Source organism: Marmota marmota, unplaced genomic scaffold (assembly GCF_001458135.2).
Source record: "Marmota marmota marmota unplaced genomic scaffold, marMar, whole genome shotgun sequence".
Classification (NCBI taxonomy): domain Eukaryota; kingdom Metazoa; phylum Chordata; class Mammalia; order Rodentia; family Sciuridae; genus Marmota; species Marmota marmota.
Genome location: NW_025999961.1, coordinates 3864776 through 3889053, shown reverse-complemented (window position 1 = coordinate 3889053; position 24278 = coordinate 3864776). Strand labels below are relative to the sequence as shown.

General features: G+C 35.4%; 1 protein-coding gene across 1 annotated transcript in view; it reads left to right on the top strand.

The window, feature by feature from the left end:
• The window catches only part of Spef2 (sperm flagellar 2), a 165666-nt gene that overhangs the window by 6577 nt on the left and 134811 nt on the right, over positions 1-24278 (top strand). Inside the window, 7 exon segments of the mRNA XM_048802898.1 lie at positions 1666-1768; positions 10025-10179; positions 10182-10276; positions 15614-15754; positions 16678-16742; positions 19182-19368; positions 23036-23224. Of these exon segments, the coding sequence (XP_048658855.1) occupies positions 1666-1768; positions 10025-10179; positions 10182-10276; positions 15614-15754; positions 16678-16742; positions 19182-19368; positions 23036-23224 (935 nt within the window).

Genomic DNA, 24278 nt, shown 5'->3' with positions numbered 1-24278 from the left:
AGTGACCTAAAACTAAGGACATTGTTAAAGAAAGAAAATTCTATTAAATACTTAAATTTCTCCTGAACTTATTATATGCCTACTATGTGATAGGTATTATACTCAACAATTCTCATATATTATCTGCAATCTTCAAAATGGCTCTCCATGCAGGGTGTGGTGGCAATGGCTATAATCCCAGTAACTGGGGAAGCTGACACAGGAGAATCACAAGTTCTGTAACTTAGAGAGACTCTAAGCAACTTAGCAAGACCCTGCTTCAAAATCATCATCATCATCATCATAGGGGTTTGCTACAGATCAGTGGTAACGCACCCCTGAGTTAAATCCCCAGAAAAAATAAAGAGAAAGAAAGAAACAAAGAAAGGAAAGAAGGAAGGAAAGAAAGAAGGAAAGGGAAAAAAAAGGCTGTCCATTGTCCATGATAAAATACTACTAGGATGAACAAAAAAGATGAAATCCTATCATTCAAGACAACGTTAGTAGAAGAGGAAATAATTTTGTTATGTGAAATAAGCCAGGCACAGAAAGACAAGTACTTCTGCTCTCACTCATATGTGGAATCTAAGAAAGTTGATCCCGAAGAAATTAAGAATAGAATGGCAGCAACCAGAGTCTGGGGAGGGCGGGGAGCAGAGATAGGTGGGGAAATTGCACAGTGAGTACTAAGCTGCATTAGATAGGCCAACAAGTTCTGGTGTGCTGTGGCACAGAAGGAGAACTACAGATAACAGTAATGGACTGTGGGTTTCAAAAAGCTTAAAAAAAGAGGATTTTGAAAGTTTTTACCATAAAGAAATGATCTGAGGACATAGCTATGTATAACCCGATTTAAATATTATACAGTGTAGAGTATATTCACGTATCAGAACATCACAAGTTACCCCATCAATAAGAAGTACAATTTTTGTTTATACCTATTAGTTAAAAATAAACTTAATTAATAATTCAAATAACTCTCCAAGATAAGACACAGATATAGTTATCTCTGTTCTAGAGACAAAGAGACAGAAACACAGGAAGGTTAAACTGCTTGCCCAAGATCGAATAGCAAGTAAGGGGCAAGAGAGCCAAGATTCCAATAGAGATGTTTCTAGCTCCAAAGATATTTTTCCTCTGGTATAGTGCCATTGTTGAATAGGACAAGAACTGGACCTCTGTGACCCTTCTGAACCACAAAGCAAAAGCTTGATTATGTTTAATAGGGTTTCTATAAAAAGGTGCATATTATTTCAGTAAACTTTCCATTGTTTTAAGGTTAAAAACAAATTGTTATTTTTAAAAGATGAATTGCACTTCAATTAGCCAGAATATACTATCATCATAGGTTATATGAATAACTAAAATAGAGTGCTTTTATAAAATATATTCAAGGTTTATACTTAGATCTAAGGTTACTTATAATTTGGGGGGTTATGCTTTGTTTAATTTTAATCAAATATGTTCTTTCTCTTCTCTCAAAAGTTTGTAGATCATCAATTATTGATTTATACTTGGGCATTTTAATGTCTACTGTTACACTTTTACTTTGACTATTAAAAGTTGTTTCTAGAAATATAGTTGTGGCATTTTAAGTTCAAATTAAATTATGTGGTTTTTAACTCTACATTTAAATTATAGTGTGACTTGATTTTTACTTTTCTATGTCAATGATTTAAAATTCAGGTCCCAAGGCATTTGCAAAGGCATTTTCCAGTGGCTACCTAATTGGAGAAGTTCTACACAAGTTTGAACTTCAGGATGATTTTTCAGAGTTTTCAGAAAGCAGGTCAGTAAGATAATTTTTTATTTAAAAAAGTCAATTCCTTTGGCATTTGGAATATTCAAAATAAATTTTAAAGAATCAATCATAAAATTTCTTCCAAACCTAAACCAGCCAAGCAGATGATTAGCATGGGAATGGTTGCTACCTCACATGTGCTTTCTTTCTGTCCTGTCAGTATAAGGGAAAGTTCAAAGGTGCATCAAGACCTCATGTCCCATAGCGCTTATTTTTATGTCTTCCATTTTTCTGAGTCTTAAGCTCAATTACTTTTCTTTTGTTAATTGATTCTTTCTCATTTTAAGAGAAGAAAAGGAGCAGCATATGGTGTCCTGGGTGGTCAATTAGTATTATTCTTTGTTTTAAAAATATAAAGCATAACTTAACTCATAATAAAAATCCATATTTTTGTTTTAGCAGCTTTATTGAAATATATTTCTTATACCACAATTCACCATTTTGAAGTTTACAATTAATTAATGGATTTTAGTATATTCACATACTTAGAATATTTGCAACCATTATCACTGACCACTGAGTCCCTGATGCCCACTAATCTATCTCTGTCTCTACGTATTTGCCTATTTCATATAATGAAATATGACATTTTGTGTGACTTCTTCCACTTATAATAATGATTTCAAGGTTCATTCATATTGTCTTCTTCATTTCTATTTACTTGTTGAATAATTTCACTTAACTGGATGTGCCATGCCACATTTTGCTTACCCGTCTGTCCATGAATGGCTATTTGAGTTTCCACTTTTTGATTTTGAACACTGTATTTTTGCAGGAATGTTTTTATTCCTCTTGGGCATATGCCAAGGAGAAGAATTGTTGCACTATATAGTCTATGTTTACATTTTGAGGAACACCTAAACAGCTTTTTAAAGCACCTATACCATTTAAATTCCTACTAGCAGTATATGAGGGTATCAGTTTCTCCACATCCTCATCAAGGCTTGCTAATTTCTATATTTTTCATTACAACCCTCTGGGTGGGGGTGAAGTGGCATCTCGTTATGATTTTGATTTGCATTTCTCTAATGACAAATGATGTTGAACAGTTTTTCATTTGCATATTAGTTATTTTCATAGACTCATTGATGTAATATTTGATGAGATCTTTCACAGATTTTTAAATTAGGTTGTATTTTGCTGTCAGTGTTTTAGTTGAATTATAAGTATTATTTACATATAAAGTTCTTTGTCAAATAAAAAAGCTGTAAATATTTTTTCCACAATGCAGATTAAATGTTTACTTTCTTAATGGTATTCTTGAGGCACAGTCATTTTGATGAATTCCAACTAACCTTTTTATTTGGTCACTTGTGGGTTTTGTATCTCTTTATAAATTAAGTTCTTTTCATTTCTGTAAAATCTGGACAATGTTTTTCTTTCATGATTTTAGTAATTTGAGTCTTCTCTTTTTTCTTGATTTGCAAATTTTATTAAGAGCCAACTATATATTTTTCTACTTGCTATTAAATTTACTCAGCTATGATCATCATTATTTATGCGTATCTGCTTCATTTGGGTTTATTTTCTCTTTTTCTAGTTTCTTGATATGGTTATTTTTCTCTTTTTCTAGTTTCTTGATATGGATATTTAGCTTTTTTGAGATCTTCCTTTTTAATATGTGCATTTGTGGCTCTTTAATCACTGCATTAACTGCAACCCATAATTTTGAAAGACTATTTCATATCTTTATTTGTCTCAAAGAATATTCTAATTTTCCCTGTTATTTCTTCCCATCCATTTTTTATTATTAGTTGTTCAAAACATTACATAGCTCTTGACATATCATATTTGATACATTTGATTCAAGTGGGTTATATGAACTCCCATTTTTACCCCGTATACAGATTGCAGAATCACATCGGTTGTACATCCACATTTTTACATACTGCCATACTAGTGTCTGTTGTATTCTGCTGCCTTTCATCCATTTTTATTTAGAAGTATGCTTCAGGTTTCTATTAGTTACTTTTGCATGACATGTTTTTCCAACCTTTAACTTTCAATAAATTTGTGTCTTTTGATGTAAAGTACATTTTCTTATAAATAGCACATAATTGAATCACATATCCATTATTCTGATACCTACTTTGTAATTATAGCTATTTAATCATCTTTTTTAATGTAGTTATGGAAGAAGTAGAATTTAAGTTTGCCATTTTGCTATTTGTTTTTGTATGTATTATCATTTTGGCTACTCCATTACTGCCTTCTCTTATGTTGAATAAATATTTTCTAACACAACCTTAATTTGATTATTTATTTCATTATTTTTGAGAGCTTTTAGTGGTTGACATAGCATTACAATTAATATTTGAAGTTAAATCAAGTTAGTTCATATAAACATTAGTTTAATTTTAATAGTATACAAAAACTTTGGTTCAATGTAGCCTAGTTATCCCTCCATTTCTTTGTGCTCTGATTGGCATACAAATTACATCAAAGACCAACAACTCTGTTTCATAATTATTGTCTTATGTAATTAATTATCTTTCAAATTAAATAGAAGAAAACAGTTATAAACAAAAACACATATAAACTATCTTTTATTTCTCTATGTAATAACCTCTGCTGATGTTCTTTATTTCTCGTAGGATTCAAGTTACTGTTTATTGTTCTTTCATTTAGTTTTAAGAGTTCCCTTAGTATTTCTTGTATGGCAGGTATGCTGACAACACATTCTCTCAGTTTTCATTTATCCTTCAATTTTAATGTATAGTTTTGCTGAATGTAGAATTCTTGGTTAGCAGTCTTTCCTTTTTAGCACTTTGAACATGGCATGTCCCTCCTGTCTTCTTGCCTCCCAAGAAGTCAGCGGTTCATTTTATTTAGAATCCCTTGTATGTGGTGACTTGTTTTTCTCTTGCTGCTTGATTATTGTGTAAGCATAGATCTCTTTGAGACTAACCTGCTTGGAGTTCATTGAGTTTCTTGAATGTGCAGATACATGTTTTTCATCAAATGTGTAAAGATTTTTGGCCCTAATTTCTCAAAATATTCTTTCTGCTTTTTTATCTCTTCTGTTGCCTTTTGGGATTCCCATAATATGTATGGTAGTGTTTGATAATATCCCATAGGTCTTTGAGGCTTTGTTCATTTGTAAAACTTTTTGTGTTAGAGTGGTTTTAGATTTATAGAAAAATTGTGAGAGAATTCTCAGATCATTTATATCTAGCTTACACTATTAGCATTTTAGTTTGGTATAGTGCATTCATTACAGTCAATACAACCATATAGATACATTTCTATCAAATAAAGTCTGTATAACACTGAAAGTTTCTTCAATTTTACCTAAAGTATTTTTGTTCCATTATTCCATCTAGTTTACCAAATTATGTTAATAGACATGTCTGTCTCCTTAGGCTTTGCTTGGTTGTGTATACTTTCTCAGATTTTCTTTGGATTTGATGATCTTAACAATTTTGAAGTACACTAGTCAAGATTTTGTAGCTTGTCCCCTACCTGGAATTTGTCTGATGTTTTTCTCATGATAAAGTGAATTTATGTGTTTTGAAGTTCTGCTCAATTTTCTTCATTCTTTTCTCTTATTGTTCTCCCCCCAAATAATTTCAGTTGAACTATTAGTTTTCTGATTCTTTCTCCTATCCAGTCAAATCTGCTGTTCAACTCTTCTTGTGAATATAGTATTATTAAATTTCAGAATTTCACTTGATTCTTATTTTTACAATTTCTATGTTTTATTGATATTCTCTTTTGTTGAGACATTCTTCTCATGCTTTTGACTTTTTTTTTTTTTTAAAAAAAAGGTTTCCTCTGGGGTTTGAACATATTTATAATAGTCTACTGAAGGTCTTTGTCCTGGGCTTCCTCAGGAAGTTTCTACTGATTCCCTTTGTTCATGTATGGCCTACCTTCTTGTTTCTTTGTGTGCCTCAGTTCTTGAAAACTGGACATTTAAAATAATGTAATGTGGCAACTTAGATGATTATACCTCCTTGGGTTTGGCTGTTATTGCTGCTGCTGCTTTTGGTTTGCCTAAAGACCTATAAAGTCAGAATTCCTTGTTTTATACAGTGACTGAATTCACTGCTTGATTATCTTGTCAGTCACCTAATGAACAGGGATGTCTTTAAACATCTTGAGCCAATCATGGTTCTTTGCTGAGAGACTGTGACTGTGTTGAGGCAGGCTTTCGGTGCTTTGGCAGTTCACGGATCTGCATTAGCCTTTACTTCCTTCTTGCACAATACCTCAAGGGATGTGAGGGACTGGACCTCCTCCTGACACTTTTCATTCAAGTATTCCTTAGTTGTATTTACCTTCGTGGTAGGTCTCCAAGGAACCATGTCTACATTGTGATATTTCTGGGAAAAAGAATCTCTGATACTTTCCCTCTGGAGGTGAGTTATTCTTTTACACATCCAGATAATGCAAGCTTGGTTGCTCTGGTAAGGATTTTATGATACAGGAGAAGCAATAAAGTGCAAATATACTTTCATGCCAAATAAACCTCTCTCTGAGTATCCTAGTTGATATCTTAGGTTTCAGGGTACTAGGTAACGTTCTAATCTGTACCTTCATCTCACATCACACATCTCTCCTTCAAGAGAAAGGCTTTTAAGTTCCTCACAATTAGCCCCAGCTGCCTCCTCTGCCTGACCTCTCAGCCCTATGCACCTTCTTATCCTCTGGTCTATACATGTGTCATGTTTGTTCTGCCTTTTACCTTTGTTTTCCTTGCACTCCCACTATGAGAAACTCTTATTCATCCTTAGGATCAACTAAAAATTCACACCTTATTTATCCACCCCAGCAGATCTGTTTTCCTATTTTTCTTTGCTCTTAAACAATTTGGACATTTCTCTCCTTGTCACATTACATCATGAATATTTATATATCTAAGTTCTTTTTGAGTGACTGCCACAAAAAAAAAATGGCCCCACAAACATTTGACAAATAGCTGAAGGAAGGTTTGCTCTTCAGCTGGATTATAAAGATACTGAAGTTGCAGATTGTGTTTATTTTTGTGTACTTCAAGCATTGTCGCTGGCTCATAGATGATCCACAATTCTTTTTACCTAGTGAATAAATAATTTATATAAAAAGTATGCTTGTTGAGAGAAGTTAAAGGACCATACTGAGCAGCCAGTTCACTTGTGCAGTATTTTAGAGACACCAGTGGACCCTCCATACCCACATTCTGCATCTGTGGATTAAACCAATTGTGGGTTGAAGATATTTTTTAAAAAATGAAAGAAAGAAAATCACACTGGTTCTGAACATGCACAGTCCCTTTTATCCCCTTGTCATTATTCTTTGTTATAGTATAACAACTGTTTACATAGAATGTGCTGTACTGGGTATTGCAAGTAATCCAGAGATGATTTTAAATTACAGGAGAGAATGTGTCAGGATCATATGCAAATGCTGTGCTATTTTATAGGCAACTAAGGATTTTGACATTGACTAGGAGTCCTGGAACCAGTGCCCTATACATACTGTTCTAAATTGGTTCTTGTTGGCAGGGTCACAAAGAGGTTTTGTACGGAATAAGAAATAAGAAACAGGATTCCTGTCAGGATTGACACAATTTGTAAAGATGCAGGTCTTAGTGAACAGGGAAATCTTTGTACAAAGGACACAGATCTCCTTTTTGTGTAGAGCAGTCGTACACTAGGGACAAGGCTTGGCAAGTTGAGAATGGAACGGATCTCATGCTCTTGCCCCATGTTTGGATAGGTGTCCTGTGAAACTAACTTCAAATGCAGCAGCCCTGCTTGTTCTTGAAGGACTTCCACTTCCACCAAAAATCACTTCTTTCTTTAATCTGTGAAGCAGTACTTACATATGTTAACAAACAAATATCATCCATTTTCAGTTCTTGGAGCAACTCACTTTTTTCCAGGGTTCATGGTCTTTTCAATAAGGCAAGGATGAGTAAATCCATGACATGACTTTCATAATAGTGTAACAGGTGTGGAATAGGATCTTTTTCCTGAAAGTCTATTTTTAAGGCAACTCTAGTGCTAGGGCCTATGACATGAGCATCATGTCTAATATTTTTAATTTCCTTCATCTAAAATGAAAACCCTAAGCTATATGCAACTAATAACTTGCAACTATTTGTCTGAGAAATAACTAAGAATAACTCATCTGACTCTAAAAGATTTTGTTGCTTTAGAATATTTTTTCTGGCAAAAAAATGTTCCAAAAGGGCAAATAATGAGCAAATTAGTTAAAAGAAAAAGAAAGAAATAAGAAAGAATCTTTTGGGGAGGACAGCTTCTACTTATCTTGCAAAAAGGTCATATCTCTCACCAGTTGGCAGGAAGGAGAGGAGCGGTAGTCCCTTGACAAATAAGGACTGCAAGTAGAAAGCAAGACTTTCCCAGACCAATTCCTTATTCCCTCAGAGGCCATCCTTTACATCATACGCTCTGTCTCCAGAGCAAAAATGTCCCAGGGGTTTCCCTGCACTCAAGAACACTCTTTATCCTGTTATGTAAATCACACATTTGAACAAACATGGACTACCACTAAAGTACACAGAAGTTATGTTCCACAAATTTAGATTGGATGGAAATTTGGAATATTCATAAAAGCTTCCATGGAGAAATATTGTAATGCTTGGATACCTTGCCAGTTCATAAAAGCTATTTTAAAACCTATTTCCAGGTTTATACTGCATTCTGGGAGCCACATAATACAAGTGAGGGAAAGGCACAGGGTGTTCTTTTTTTGGATGAAGGGCTAAGCTTTGCCAAACTTTGGAATTGGGTAATGTTTACTTATGTATTTTCCCTACTGAACTATGGTGCCCCAACCTTTGCAGCCCACATTTATGACCCAGAACAAAACTCTGACAGATGACTCAGTCCCTACCTTTCTAAATTACATAATGGGTGAGGCACCTTGGACTCCTAGGAAGGTTTTTTTTTTTTTTTTAATACTCATTCAAATATATAGCAACACTTTCTGTTCCGAGCTACCATTTTTCGTGGGAAATAGGTTGTTTGACTTACATTCAAGTAGACTTGGTATATTTTTTTCCATTAAAAATTGTCACCCAAATATTATCAGAAATCAGGCCAGTGGCTAAAATTGATTGTTTGTATCCAATTTGATCATAAAGAGAAATATCTGGACATCTGCCACCCCACTGATCTTCAGAGTGGATTGGCTGATCTGGCTGACCAGGTGGGTGTGGCCTTCCTGCCTCACCACTGCATGTGTATCCCTCCTGGAGCCACAGACTGGGAGAAGACAACCTGTGGGGGACAGTTTCCTGCCAGAACCTCCAACAAACCCTTAAGAGGCACAAGAGTTGAAAATGCATGCGATGTATCTTACCCTCTGACTGCCATCAGCTTAAAAGCTCGTTAACCTAGCTCACTTGAGACCTCTTTTAAAATACTTACCTCAGTTTATTTCTACTTGTTGGTTTATCTGTTTTTTTTTTTTTTTTTTTTTTTTTTTTTTTTTTTACTGTGAACTTCTGAAGGCCAGTGACTACATCCTATTTATCTGTATAACACTTCAACAAATATTTAAAGTTTTGTTAAATTTAATAAGCAAACCAATCCCTGGCACGTAATGGATACTTTTTTTAAAAGGTTGTTAATTAAGAGTAGATTACTAAATAAAAGTTTAACGGATTTCTTCTAAAATGTGAGGCTAATGTGATAATAAGTCATTCAAAAGTAAATGTAGCTTCTAGTCAGAAAGTCTTTTCAATTTATAAAGTAGTAATATAAGTTGTATAGTAGAAATACATAATTAATTAGATTGCCTAGCTAATATCACTTAAATATTATTGATATTGCCTAGGAGGATCATTGTTTGAATTGGTATTGAAACAGGACTATTTTTAGACTCTTAACAAAAATATAATTTAAAGAATTAGATATTTAGATTGTAATTTTTTTCTTCTAAGTTAAAAATAATTTTTAAAATTCTAGTTAAATTTTTCTTATTAGAAGAAATCATTTGGCTGTCTGTTTTTGTATCGACTTTCTATAAAAAAATTCTATTGTAAATTTAAATTAAAAATTTGTAAAATCTAGGAATTTTAGAAACTCAGGGGAAATAAATGAATGGAATTTCAGGTATATATGGCTAGTAAAAAAAAAACTGTGTATTTTAATTATTCAGGGATTCTATAGAGAAATGATACATTTAAAAGAATATGTGATAATTCATAATACTGTATCATGACCATATGTCTAGTATTTGTTTTTAACTCAGTGCTGGTATCTAATTATGTAAAATATTTTTAACTTCCAGAATTTCAACTGCCAGGCTTAATAATTTTTCCCGCTTGGAGCCAACACTTCACCTTCTGGGTGTTCAATTTGATCAGAATGTGGCCCACAGCATCATCACAGAAAAGCCTGGGGCAGCAACAAAGCTTTTATATCAATTGTACATTGCTCTTCAGAAAATAAGAAAAGTGAACGGACTGCAGTAGAAATGCAATCAATGCAGCCCCTGGGGTGTTTCAGGCTTCAAAACATGAAAAGTGAGGCTTTTCGAGAGGTAGGTACATAAAGAAACCAAATAGGCATGTTGCAATGTAAAACTTGGTCAAGAAAAATGACAGTGACATTATATTCTCAAAGAAGCTGCACTGGGTATATATGTCTCTATGTGTGTTACTGGCCATATTTCGGGTTTATTTATGTTAATATTTTGGACTTATTTATCCACTTTGATATATCCCTCTCTCCTGTCCACATTGCCACTAGTTTATCAAATTCTCTTCCTGTTCCCTTCTTGTGTCTGCTCTTCTCTTCCATTTCTCCCCCTCTTACACCACTCAAATCTCCTTTTAGCTATTGCAACTGTCTACTAACATATTTCCTGAGCTTCAGACTTTCTGCCAGAGGCTAATCCACTGCTAGATGAATCTCCCCTAAATTCTAGACTCACTGGGTTCTTCCTTGGCTCAGAAATCTTCAATTTTACATATATCCTAACTCTAATTTAGACTGGCCTTCAAAATAATTCACTAAACATTGTCAACCAATGTTTCTAACTTTATTTCTTCACCATCCTCCGCATAAAGTTTTTACTTCTTCTATGCTGATTGACAGAGTATTCTTGAATGACTTGTGTATTCCTGCTCCACTTTCCTTTCCACCCAAAGTCACCTTTTCCATCTCTTTTCCCTCTGAACTTCCCTGTCCCATCTCTTCTGTTCAGCTTCCCATTACACAAAGATCCTTCCTTTGAAACTTCCGGGACATAGGTAATTCTCACTCTGTGGGTGTTAAGTTCCCGATGCTGTTATTGTTGGCTAACTGTTCATTATCTGCTTATATGACCACAAAGTTTTTAATACCTCAGATTCAAGGAATACACTCTAGAACAGTGTATTGGAAAATTCTCTAATTTTGACATTGGAAAATTCCCTAATTGTGTTTTAATAAATTGATACAACTTTTTAGTTGACAATTCTCTCCAGTTCCTATGCTATTTCTTTATGGTGAGTAAAGTCCATTACCTTTCCAAGCCTCTGGATTAATGGTGAGTGCTGCACTGATGCAAAGCACTAAATATATGTGGAGATAATTAAATTTTAAAATTTAATATATGAAGCAAAAATGACATACTAGATATGATGGCCACCTCCATTTTCTATCTTACATTTTAAATGGACATCCTTCTACTGCTGCAAAATGAACGCATGGATGAACTAGAAATTAAATGAGGCTTAAAGCAAATAATTCAGGATTATATCCTTCCTCCTTCGCTTACTTCAAGCTTGTTCACATTAAGCCACTCCCTGAAAAACACTAACTTCAATTTCCCAACCGTAAAAACAAGGATGATTATCTCTACCTGCTTTAGCATTTGGCTTTTGTGTAGCTTCAAAAGGATAATATACAATAAACTTAGAGCAGTTGGCACAAGTGTTGGAAGAATTGCTATAGACGAGGACAAACAAGAGCCCATTAAGCTCAATGTTTGTCAGGGTTGACTTCCAGAGTGTTTTACTCAGCTTTTTCATCACTGTGGCCAAAGGATCTGTTAAGAACAACACAGGAGAGGAAGTGTATCTGGGGCTCATGGTTTCATAGGTCTCAGTCCCTAGATGGTCAGCTCCATATCTGTGTCTGAGGTGAGGCAGAACATCATGGCAAAGGGCATGGCAGAGGACGGCAGGCAGCTCAGGACATGGCAACAAGGAAGAAGAGAGAGACCTTTGCTCACTAGGAACAAAATATAAACCGAAAGGCATGCCCCCGGTGACCTACTTCCTCCAACTACACCTTACCTGCTGTAGTTACTGCCCAATTAATCCGTATCAGTGGACTAATGCTGGGATTAGGTTAAGGCTCTCATAACCCAATCATATCACCTCTGAACTTCCTTGCATTGTCTTACACACAAGCGTTTTGGGGGGGCAACTCATCTAAACCATAACACAAAGTCAATCATTTGTTCATTAAACAGATATTCATAACAAACACAAGTAAACAACAAGGGAAAGTCCACAACCCTTTTATACTTTACATTTTAAGGACAGAAAAATATTTCCACGGAGAGGTATAGATTGCAGTGATTTGAGGAAGAAGCTGGAGATGAGGAAGAAGAGAGCATGGATTATTCTTTCAAGAAATGTAGAAGTACAGGAAATGGGAAAATAAAAATGGTAGCTCAAGGCAAGTGTGAGATTATATTTAATGGATATAGAAACTGGGCCAACTTGCCCATTGACAAAAGGAGTCAGTGGCCAGAGATGGACATAAGGACCAAATGGAAAGAGGTCCTCTGGGGAAGAAAAGAGGAGGAGGCCATCAGTGGTTTGTGTAGAGGAGAAATGAGCTTAGACAGGAAGTAGAGCTGTCTCTTTGATGCCAGTTGGCAGAGATGCATGTGCCCATTAGATAGTAAAATTAGTAATGATGAAATGTAATGAATGTACATAGTGATGTGCAAGTCTTGTTCCAAGTGCTTTATGTACATTTTCTCACTTGATCTTCACAACAGCCCTATGAAATAGGTACTTTTATCATTCCCGTTTTACAAATGATGAAGCTGGTGCACAAAGGGTTTGGTTAACTTATCTAATCAGGCAGCCAGAGGGAAGTTTTTAATGTTTTTTTATTATTTGCTAGGAAGTTACTTAAGTAATGGGAAGAATCTGTCTTCTTATATTATCTCTTATAATTTGATATTAGTTTTATAAAATCATTTTTGTGAAAATGTATTTTTAAATATATAAATACCATTCACTGAAAATTAAACTCAGGCAAAAATTTAAGTGTAGAAGTATATATGAACTAGACATGATGGAGCATGCCTGTAATCCCACCAAATCAGGAGGTCAAGGTCAGCCTCAGCAACTTAGTGAGACCTTGTCTTAAAAAAAGTGTGTGGGGAGGTATACAGTGTATAAGAATGGGGGAATATAGCTAAGTGGGTTAAAAAAAAAAGGACCCTGGGTTCAATCCCCAGTACCAAAAAGGAAAAAATAAAAGCATATATGAGGTTCTTTGGTAAAGAGCTATTAAAATCATAACTTTTTATAGTCTTAGATCAGTTAAAGATCTGATTGATTGACATGGTAAATCAATTTAACTATCAACAAGGGCAATTCAAAGAGATTTTAGTCTGAAGACAAATTTTATATATGCTTATAATGACAATATACTTTCTATTCTTTAATAACAAAATCTTTTGAAATACTTTCTTCATTTAGAAATAAAAGCATAATACCATGTCAAATCAATCTCCATCTGATGCGGGTTACAGACAGGTTTCAAGAAAAATATACACAAATGAAAGAAAAACTTGCCCAAATGCATTTTGAGAACCTTGAAAGATTTCAAAAACTCAAGGAAGAACAAAGATATTTTAGTATGGAAAGGTTTTTATAGAATAATTTTTCCAGAAATTCATTAGTGCAGAGTATACTATTTGAGATTTATGCCTATTGTACACATTGCATAAGCAGTAAAATAACACAAATTGCATTTTACTGATGCATGACTTTGCCCTGCCCTCCTTTTCCCCTTCTCCTCAACCTCACTCTTGCAGTCTATCAAGTCCAATGGTGAGTGAGAACAATAACTGCTTTCTCTGTCTGCTTGGCAGAACAACTTGGTCTCTGTCATGGTGAAAGTTCCTTCAATTGCTTTAGCAATGGAGGTTTTCTACTAGTTTCCCAGATGATCAAAGGCTCATGACCTTGGTCAACCCTGAGGGAGTGAAAGTAGACATTTCCCCCTTTTTCCACTCCTACCCTTCCCCTTTTCCCTCTAGTGGGTCAATTCTCTGCTTGCTTCCTTTTGTAACCATCTTAAGCATCTCTTAACTCCTTCCAGCAACTTGCTTTCTGCTTTGACTAACTCTCTTCTTCTCACATTTCTTTGAAAATCTATAATGATTTGCATATTAAAGGACAAGAGAGGATAATGAGGAGCCAAATCATTTAAGACTTTTAAAGAGAATTTGAGGTAGCTGAGTATATGGAGTATATAAACTGGAGGCAAAGAATTATAGTTATTCCTATTGTAAAATCACTTTCTAAATTATTATGCCTAAGATATGTGAAATTAATATAACTTAAATGTTGTGAGCTCTGTGGGGAAGAAGGAGAAGATGAGAGGCAAACTCTAGAAGATCTTATGCGTCTATTACATGCCTGGGAGGAAGGGCACTTGTAAAGTCTTACTTAAATTGGGACAAAGTGCTGGACTCTAGTTCATATAGGACCAGCCAGTCCAGCTTTAAAGTGCCAAGTGCAATGCAGAAAATTTCCAAAGAAAGTTGGGAGAAAGGAAATATGATGCCATTAAATATTCTATAATAAATTATTTTTAAAATGATCATAAGAAGCAAATAAGTCAAAAGAGACAGCCTATGACTTCCTTAAGAAAAAGAGATAAACTTATTTAAATTAAATAATAATTCACAGTTGAGAGTGTGAAATGAGAAAAACTTAAATTATCTACAATTTTTACATTTAAAATTTTTTTTTAGTTTTTTCTGTTTGTTTTTTAGTTGTTGATAGACGTTTATTTTGTTTATTTATATGCAGTGCTAAGAATTAAACCCAGTAGCTCACACATACCAGGCACCTGTTCTACCACTGAGCGACAGTCCCAGCCCTTAATTTTTACATTTTTAATGATAAATTATATTTTTGATTCTTGAATGTAGAAACTAATGGTCTTATGGGTTCTAATATTCTTTAGTGGTAAAGACATGGTAAGTTTCATATGTTGCCTCTTAAATCATTTGTTTTTAAAATATTTTATCTGATTTTAAAGACTTGGGGGCTTTAAAAACTTTAAATTGCACCTTTCTTCTTAAAATAATTACTATACACTGATGAAATGATCCAATAATGACACGTAATTTGGTGTCTATTTAGTTTCTGAAGTAGCCTCTAATTCATGTTCAGGTGTGACTGGGTTTTGGGGGAGCTGTCATTTCTATTGGGTTTCCCAGGAGTCCTCATAGAGTCTGATTCCTAGACTGAGTTTTTCCTACAGACCATATTCAGGGATGGAATTTTCACTTTCTTGGATTGTGTAGATCATGAAGGTGGACTTGGGAAACAATATAATATTCATATCTGCACCACCTTTATTATCCTTTAGTATTATCATGTGGGATGAAAATGTACATACTTGACAGATATATTTGGGGACTTCAAAATGGTTTCAACTTTATAATTTTCAAAGTAAATCATATTGACCACTGCCTCCAAACTACACAGTTGCGATACCTATTCTATTGGTCAATTGCTGAGTTCTAAAATGTTCAATATAGAAGCTGTATGTCTGTCTATCTGTGCATGTATTACATTACCTATTATTCTGACAAACTGAAAAACTCAATTAATGTATATGGGATACTCAGCAACGCTTAAGCAGAAGACGACAAAATGAAATAATGGCCAAAATCCAAGCAGCCATCATACAGATTCCTAAACCTACATCCAATCGTACTTTGAAAGCACTTGAGGCACAAAAAATGCTGAAAAAGAAAAAAGAGGCAGAGGTAAGTGATGATCCTTACTATTATATTGTGTTTATCATAATTTTTTTTAAAAAAAGATCTTTCCCTAAAGTATTAGAGAACTGTGAAATTTTTGCTTTTCAAATTACCTCTGGCCTTGTCCCTTCTTTAATCAAAATTTCTCTAGTCTATGCATATCCAATCCATTTTACGCTGTTATTTGTAGGTTTTATAGAGAAAATAGCTTTTGGCCAAATTTGTAAATAACTCTCTTAGTAGAATGTTATTTTCCTATTTTGTAGATAAGAGAACTTAAACTCTGAAAGTTGACATGTTTTACTCATGTTCACCAGTGCGGATAAAGCAGAAATTGATGGATCTCTTGATTATTCCTGAATCCATTAATCCAACACATTTCTATTTTCCACAAAAAAAAAAAACCCACAAAAAACAAAGTCCTTGTATTCTAAAAAATACCATGACAGAGGCTTTTTGCTGACCTCATTTTGCTATTTAACTCTCATATTTCTCTGAGTTGATCAAAGTTTATTAATAAGGATGTGTAATGCACAAGAATAAGCTGATTTTCAGAGAACGAATGAATAGTATAAATAAGGTTGCATTGATTAAGACATCCACGTCAACAATTTTTAGAGCAATATTTATATCTCTCAAATCCATGCCCTGACTCTGATATTCTTCATTTTAATTCACTGCACTTTGGTGTACTATTAGAATTGTGAACTAAATGATTCAGGTTAGGCAGTTTTCCTATTTTGTTAACCTAGTCTAAAAATAACAAATTGGAATTGTAAAAATGTTCTAGAATGCAGATTTTCATATCTTGGCTCCTAATTATCTTGATTAGTATGTCACTTTATAAACTTAAATGAAAATGGTAAATAAAGATTTTCAATGGTTCCAGTTAGGGCACAGAACTAATGATGATTTTTTTTTCTTTAAAGGATGTGGCCAATGAGATTAAGAAGTTTGAAGCATTAATAAAAAAGGATCTCCAGGCAAAAGAAAGGTGGGCTATGAACTATTTTAATAATCACAGAACTGTATTCATAAGCTTTAAATAGTTTTGAAATAGTTTATCTGGTATAACAATTCCAGGAATCTTTCACTGTGGAGAATCTTGATAAGAAGATTGAAGAAAGATGTACCATGTTTATTCTAAGTTCACACACTTTTTTTTAAACATTCACTATAATTATTTCAAGATACTACTAAATGAAATGTGTCACAGCAAAGCCTTCATTCAACTCGAGTTTGATTTTTCATGTTGCATCCTTAGCATTTAGCGCAGGGACCAGCAATAAAGAGTTGTTGAATGATTTGTTGACTGACTATTATAAGGACTATCAGCTTGGTGGGTTCTTGGAAAATAGTACCTCCTTAATAAATTTTATTTTCCTAAAGATAAAGATCCTGTTAACCCCTTTGCTTCCTATTGAAGGTCCCTGACGATAATTCATTAGAGTCTACATATTTTAGAAGCAATTTGGTTTTTCTTCTGCCTTTTAAAATGAAAACTATCCAAACTCTATTCATTTATATTTTTTAGACTATGAAAGAATTCTGTTAAAAAATAAGACAGAAACAAACTACAATGTCGGCTCCATATTAATATTTCTGAAGGAATGAGATACAAAGTCAAATGAGGAGAAATAAGGAAAAAGGGAAGAAATAGTGGAAAGGTCAGGAGTGGAAGGAAAATCAAGCAGAGTGGAGATACTTAAACTGTTTTTTGTACTGGGGATTGAACCCAGGGGCACTTTACCATTGAGCCAAATCCCCAGCCCTTTTTGTATTTTATTTAGAGACAGGCCTCACTAAGTTGCTGAGGGCCTCACTAAGTTGCTGCGGCTAACTTTGAATTTGCCGTCCTTCTGCCTCAGCCTTTTGAGTGGCTGGGATTACAGGTATGTGCCACTACACTCGGTTGCAGAAATTTTGGATGCCTTGATCTGATCCTCACTCTCATTCATCAATAGGCCTTCTTAACATGTAAAAGCAGCATAATCCAAACTGACTCATCTGTACATCTGCCAAGAGAACCCCATTACACCCACCCTGACTTTGGTCCATGAAAAACTCTACTTATCCTCTTTTACTCATCTCACCAGTCACATGCTCTAGGGTGATAAACAGATGATGCCCATCTCAAAATACTGAAATACATGTTACTTGTTGGTAAATCATTTTCCCCATACCTTCTTTGCTAGGACCCCTCAATTTCAAGAAATTTTGCAATTAGAGTTAACATGAAGCACAGCTGTGTCCTCCAAGCCCTTCCAGCATCCATTTTGATTGATTAGTGTCCTTGCCATGTCTGTTATTAAATGTTTTCAAGATCATTTCTGAACTATACAGCTACAAATATTTACCCTGTTTCCTATTGCCTTTGCAACACAGCCTGACCCCAGGTCTGTATTAGTTACCTTTAGAAATCTAAAAATAACAAGGGTTAAATTAGAGAAATGTTTACTTCTTTCTCATATAACAGAAATTGTTAGGTGAGCACTACAGAATGTGTGCTGGAGCTCCAACGTCATCAAGGGCCAAAAATCTTCCCTACTTCACTTTTTCTTCATTATCCTGTCACATTCGTGATACAAGACAGCTTTTTGGGTCTTTGGACAGTAGGCCCTCAGGAAGGAAGATAGACAAAACGTAGTACCTCCTATCTGAAATAGCTCCTTTAGAAAGCATTCGCAGATGCCCCATAACATTTCTGCTTATAGCTTACTGGCTACGATTCAGTTTCACGGCATATTTAGCAAAATGGGAGACTGGGAAATGTAGTCTGGCTGGGGATGTTACTCCCCTGAATAAAATTGAAGCTGTTTTGAGAAAAAGGGAGGGCCACAGAAGTATATAATGCAGATTAATTCTTTACAGAAAAGCCACTGTCCTAAGCAGTCAGATATTCACCTGGGAGTTCAGAGAACACCTTGCATCATCAAAGATCAGAACAAAGTGGCAGTCCATGGAGCCACCCTTAAAAGCACAGTCTAGTGACCTGACATCACTGTGTGTGGTCTGTTGTCACAGAGGTGTGCCTTTCATTACATGTGGTTAATCAACAGGCTACCTTCTATTGACTTCAAACAGGAGAGGCAAGAAGAAAGAAGCAGAGGAGGCAGCAGGAAAAAGAGAGAGAAGTTCAGAATCTGTAGGTAGACTGCAGATCAAAAAATGTGAAAGAACAAAAGAGTGTTGGGCCTAGAAAGAGGGCTATGTGAAGGACCTCACGGAGATTGCATTCAGAAACAGGGGAAACAAATGAAATCTGTGATAAGCTCTGGGTGTCACACTGCGGATCTCATATTTGCTTCACTGCTTGTGTTCACAAATTAACAGAGAACTCAAGGAAGCTTCGCCGGAGGTCTTCCATAGTCACAAGTAATGATGTGTAGTCACATTGTTTTTTAAAATCTAAAATAAAAATTATTGTCCTTAGTGCATCCAAGACTTCTTTAGATACAGCAGACCATATAACTACTGATTTGTTAAACACTTACTCGGATGATGACTACATTAAAAAAATCCAGAAGCGCTTAGAAGAAGATGCTTTTGCACGGGAGCAAAGGGAGAAAAGACGGCGGAGGTTATTAATGGACCAGTTAATAGCCCATGAAGCACAGGAGGTAAGATACTTAGATGCTTAAAGGTGCTGGGAACTTTACACACTGTCATCTTCAATTTACACAAATGTGTATCTTATACATGTATTGTCTGCGTTCTGCATCAAGTGTCACTGGTCTATCCTCACATCAGAATAGCAAATATGCCTAGGGGGAAAAAACCCTACATATTTGTTAAAGAACCTAAAATCTGTTGATGGTTGCACAAAATTGTGAATTTATTTAATACCACTGAGTTGTACACTTACAAATTGTTGAGATGGTAAATTTCACCTTATGTATGTTTTACCACAATAATGAAACACCGATGAAAAAAAGATCTAAAATCTATACTATCCATATGGTCTCTTGTTACTTCTAGAAGCAAAGAGAACTTCTGGCAAAAGAGGTGTTCATCTTCAAAATTTGTTCATTAGTCTACTCTAGTGGTTCTCAAAATGTGGTTCCTGGACCTGCAGAATTAGCATCACCAGGGGTTTTTAGTAAAACAAATAACTGGGCCCCACCAAGCTGAATCAGACACTGTGGGTGTGGGTCCCCATGGTGATTTTGATACAGTTACAGTAATAGAATCACTGAGCAATTTTTACACGGAACACACATTCCCTTTATCTCTTTGGTGCTCTGGGGACTTTTGTGAGGCCCAGAGATAGCATGAAGAGTAGTAATAACAAGAAACCTGATTTCTCCCACCTCACTATGTAGAGAGGATTTGTAAACAGGCAAGGACATTCAAGGGTAAAGTGCTATAAGGTGATGGGGGGGAGGTAGGTGACCCAGAGCCAGAGCAGGCTGGTCCACCTAGCCTGGTGCAGAGGGTGGCGTCTGAAGAACCATAACAGGAGCATGGAGAAGGGTCAGGAGTTAACTAATTGAAGTTGGGAATGGATGTGGGGGTGGAGGTGAGAGGGTTACCAGGGGTTATGAAGATGGTGGAAGGTGAAGTGAGTTTCCAAAAGTGAGAAGATTATGTGGAAAGGAAGGCTCAGTGCTTTTATTCTGATTTTTTTTCTTTTCTTTTTCTTTCTTTCTTTCTTTTCTTTTTTTTTTTTTTTTTGATACTGGGGATTGAGCCCAGGGTACTTAACTACTGAGACAGATCACGGCCCTTTTTATTTTATTTTTTTAATTTTGAGACAGGGTCTCACTAAGTTGCTTTGGGCCTCATTAAGTTGCTGAGGCTGGCTTTGAACTTGGGATTCTCCTGCCTCAGCCTCCCAAGTTGCTGGGATTACAGGCATGCATCAGGGCAGGCTCAGTGCTTTTAGTTAACTAAAAATCAAGTCATGTGGCAGGAGTCACCAGAGACCAAATCATGATGAAAACATAGAGGAAGAAAGGAGATTTTACAATTTCCTATTTGAGTGCAAAGAGGAACAAGAGTGATGAGGTCAGACTTGCCTTTTAAAAGATTATTCTGGCTTAAATTTGAAGAGTATTATTGCAGGAGGGCAAAACAAGCCGTAGCTATTGCTGTAATCCAGGTAACAGATCATCCCACTCTGAATTTAGAGTAATGACAGTGGGGATTAAGGGAAATGACTTCAAAAGAGATGGTTTAGAAGCAAAATCAATATAATTTAATGGCTTATAGACATAGGGGTGTTAGTAAGTGACACAAAAAGCCAAATTTCTAGCTTGTGCACCTGGATGTTGGAGTTGTCATTTGCTGAGATAAGGAAGATGATGGAAGAAAGAGGGGTGGGAGGGTGTGGCATCAGTGGTAATGCATCCAGGATGAATGTGCCTGTCTAAGATATGATAACCATTTGAAGTTGCCTCTTCTGTTCACCAACAACATGAGTCTGCTCAGGGGTCTATTCCCTAAGCCACTGTGTAAATATGAGGAAATAAACTATTCAAGGGTTCCACTCCTTCCTCACTCTAGGACATCTCTTTGTGTTAAAAGGTTATTTCTTCAGATTCACGGATTTTTTTACTCAGCTTGATCATCTTTCTTTTATTTAGAATTATATATACTTCACTCGAAATAATAAAATATGTTTATATTTAAGAAAAAAAAATCTTTGTTGGGACTGTGCCTCATGTATCAAAACTACCCCCCAAATGTGGTAAACACTTTGGCCTGGGATCAGCAGGGCTTGCTGCTAAGTCTTTGGCCGGTTGGTAGAGTTGACTGACTTTTGAAAACTGTCAGGTCCTGCTAAAAAGACTGGTGTTTTCCCCCAAAAGATGCCTCATTTTTTAGTAGACCAGACTATGAACTTGGTGGAAGTGGAAGGGAGAATGAAGGAAATCTGACCCCACATGTTTCTTTTCTTTTTCTTTCTTTTTTTTTTTTAATCTTACATCTTATGTTTTGATTTGGGGGCTGATGTTCCACAGGTCAATTCATACTCCATATTTAAGGAATAGAGAAATAGATTCTACTTTTTGGTTGGGATGCCTGAAGGGAAATACTGCAAGGCTGAGAATGAACAGAAGGGAAGAACTTGTGACCATTTTTACATTCTGCCTCACCACCAGTATTGGATCTGAGCAGGAAAACAATTATTAACATTAGTTGCTCATGATGTTATTTACCCCATTTCTCTTACCAACAGAAAAAAATATACTTATTTCTTGAACTTAAATTTACATTTTTTAAATAATGCCCAGATCCAGGCTTCATCATTTACCATACAGTGTCATTTTTATTTGTGTTTTTGTTCTATTAAATATATAATATTGTTCCTGTAATTTTCTGATGGTAGAGATCATCTGAGACAGTGCCATTTAATGACTGGATGAATCATAAATCATTGTATTGTTAACATTAAACGTAAAACTCCAATGTTTAGGTGTTTGTCTAAGTCCCCATTGACTACTAAATTACCTCCTCTTTCCACATGATGTCTCTGTTTAGACACATTGAGAGGGCTTGATGTGGCCTGAGAGAACATCTTCCATCTTCAAACCTCTCATTGCTGCCTGTCATGAAATAGACCTGCAAAACAGAACTATTTCCCCAAAACTACACAATCGGGATGCAAGATCCAAGATCTCTGATTCCTGCTTAATTTTTTCCCCATTCTTCATTTACTGCCGCTCCCCTTACATTATCCTAAAATAGATAAATACAACTAGTTTCCATTTCAGATTATAACCACTCATATTTTCAGAGATAAGTCAGTTATTTCCACTTAACTTGCTCCGTATCCTATCAGTCTTAACATTCTTTCAGATTTCAGCCTTTCTTTATACAGATATGGACATATCCCCCACAGGGAACTAACTTGATCTGTTCATTTCCTGGACAATATCTGCTTTTTTTTTTACAGCTAGTAGTTCTGTTAGAATGCATATAACACATTTCAAAACTTCTGAAAACATGCTTACAAATTGAGAATCACATTGCTCATTTGTAAAACCCTGGGAGAAAAACACCTAATTTGTTTAATCAGATTTTAAAAGAAATAATGATTCATTTAAAGTAATTGTGAGTTTTAAGACCATTATAATTCTAGATAACAAAGGTTGTGCAATCTCTTCTGGGAATTTTCTTTTTTATAATTTGTCTTTTGTCATGTTCAAGTTTAAATCAAATGGCAGAAATTGATTTATATGAATATTAAGCCTTTTACTTATTATTTAGATATGGGCTTCTTATCACAATGGGAAATTTGGATGTGGCTTTGATAGATAATTAGTCTCTGGCTGGTGTTTGCAGGAGGCTTATCGAGAGGAGCAGTTGATTCACCGACTAATGCGACAGTCCCAGCAGGAACGCAGGATTGCTGTGCAGCTCATGCATGTGCGGCATGAAAAGGAAGTTTTATGGCAAAACAGAATATTCAGAGAAAAACAATATGAGGAAAGACGACTTAAAGATTTCCAGGATGCTCTTGATCGAGAAGCGGTAAACATTATCTCTCTTAAAAACCTTTCTGAAGTTTCTTTTGACCCTTTCTACCAAATCATGGTAAACAAAGCTGTATTTTGTTGTCAATTGCCAAAAGAGAGTTATTTTTTTATATGACCTGATAAATTTCCACCCATTTTTATTCAAATAAACTGCATTAACAGAGAAGATACCCACTACCTACTGTACTCCCTTCTTTCCTTCCCAATTCTATAAGAAACTGAGTGTTGAATGATCACCATCAATCCTTCTGTTCTATGTCTCTGACTATTTTAATTATCTGAAGCTCCTTATCCAATTAATTCCTCAGGAAGGGTTCATGGCGACAGTATTCCCTGATAAGAGTGTGTACCTTCTATATTCGATTGTTAGTTTTGCTATCTATAAAATGCTTACTTAGTTCACCATTTTCCTTGAATACCTTAAATACACCAGTCCATTTTCTTCAGGTACAACATGTTATTTTCAAACTGGTGATAATCAATTTTTCATTTCCTTTAATCATTACTTTTTTTCCTCTACATTCCCAGAACACTTTCTTTCTTTCAAAGTCCACTTGTTGCTAACAGAAGCACAGGTGTTGTTTATCCTCAGTAAACAATCTCAGGCAGTGAGATCTTTTAAGCTGCTTGCTTTCAGCAAGACACAATTAGTTTTCCATACACCAACCTTAAACAAGACTTTTCAGGCCCATATTGTAGTATTTCTTCCTCAGGACTCTAAGGAGTCATTGACCTAGGTTCCTCTGGAGTGTTGCACTTGACAATGTTACATGGAAACCAAGATAGAGCTTCCAGGCATGCTGTTTTCTACGATGGTGCCATTCTTAGAAATATCATTTAGAAACTATCATACTCTCCAGAGTCAGGAAAGGAAAGTAATGTTCTTCTTTGTAGAACGGGCAGACCCTAAATGGTGGAGGTGGGGATCCATACCACATGAACTTGAGGTGCATGAATGCTGACCTCCAGGGTTCTCTTAGGCCTCAAGAACTGAACTACCTGATTGTTTCCTCCATCTCATAGGTAAGAGTGGACTTGGATGTATTGAA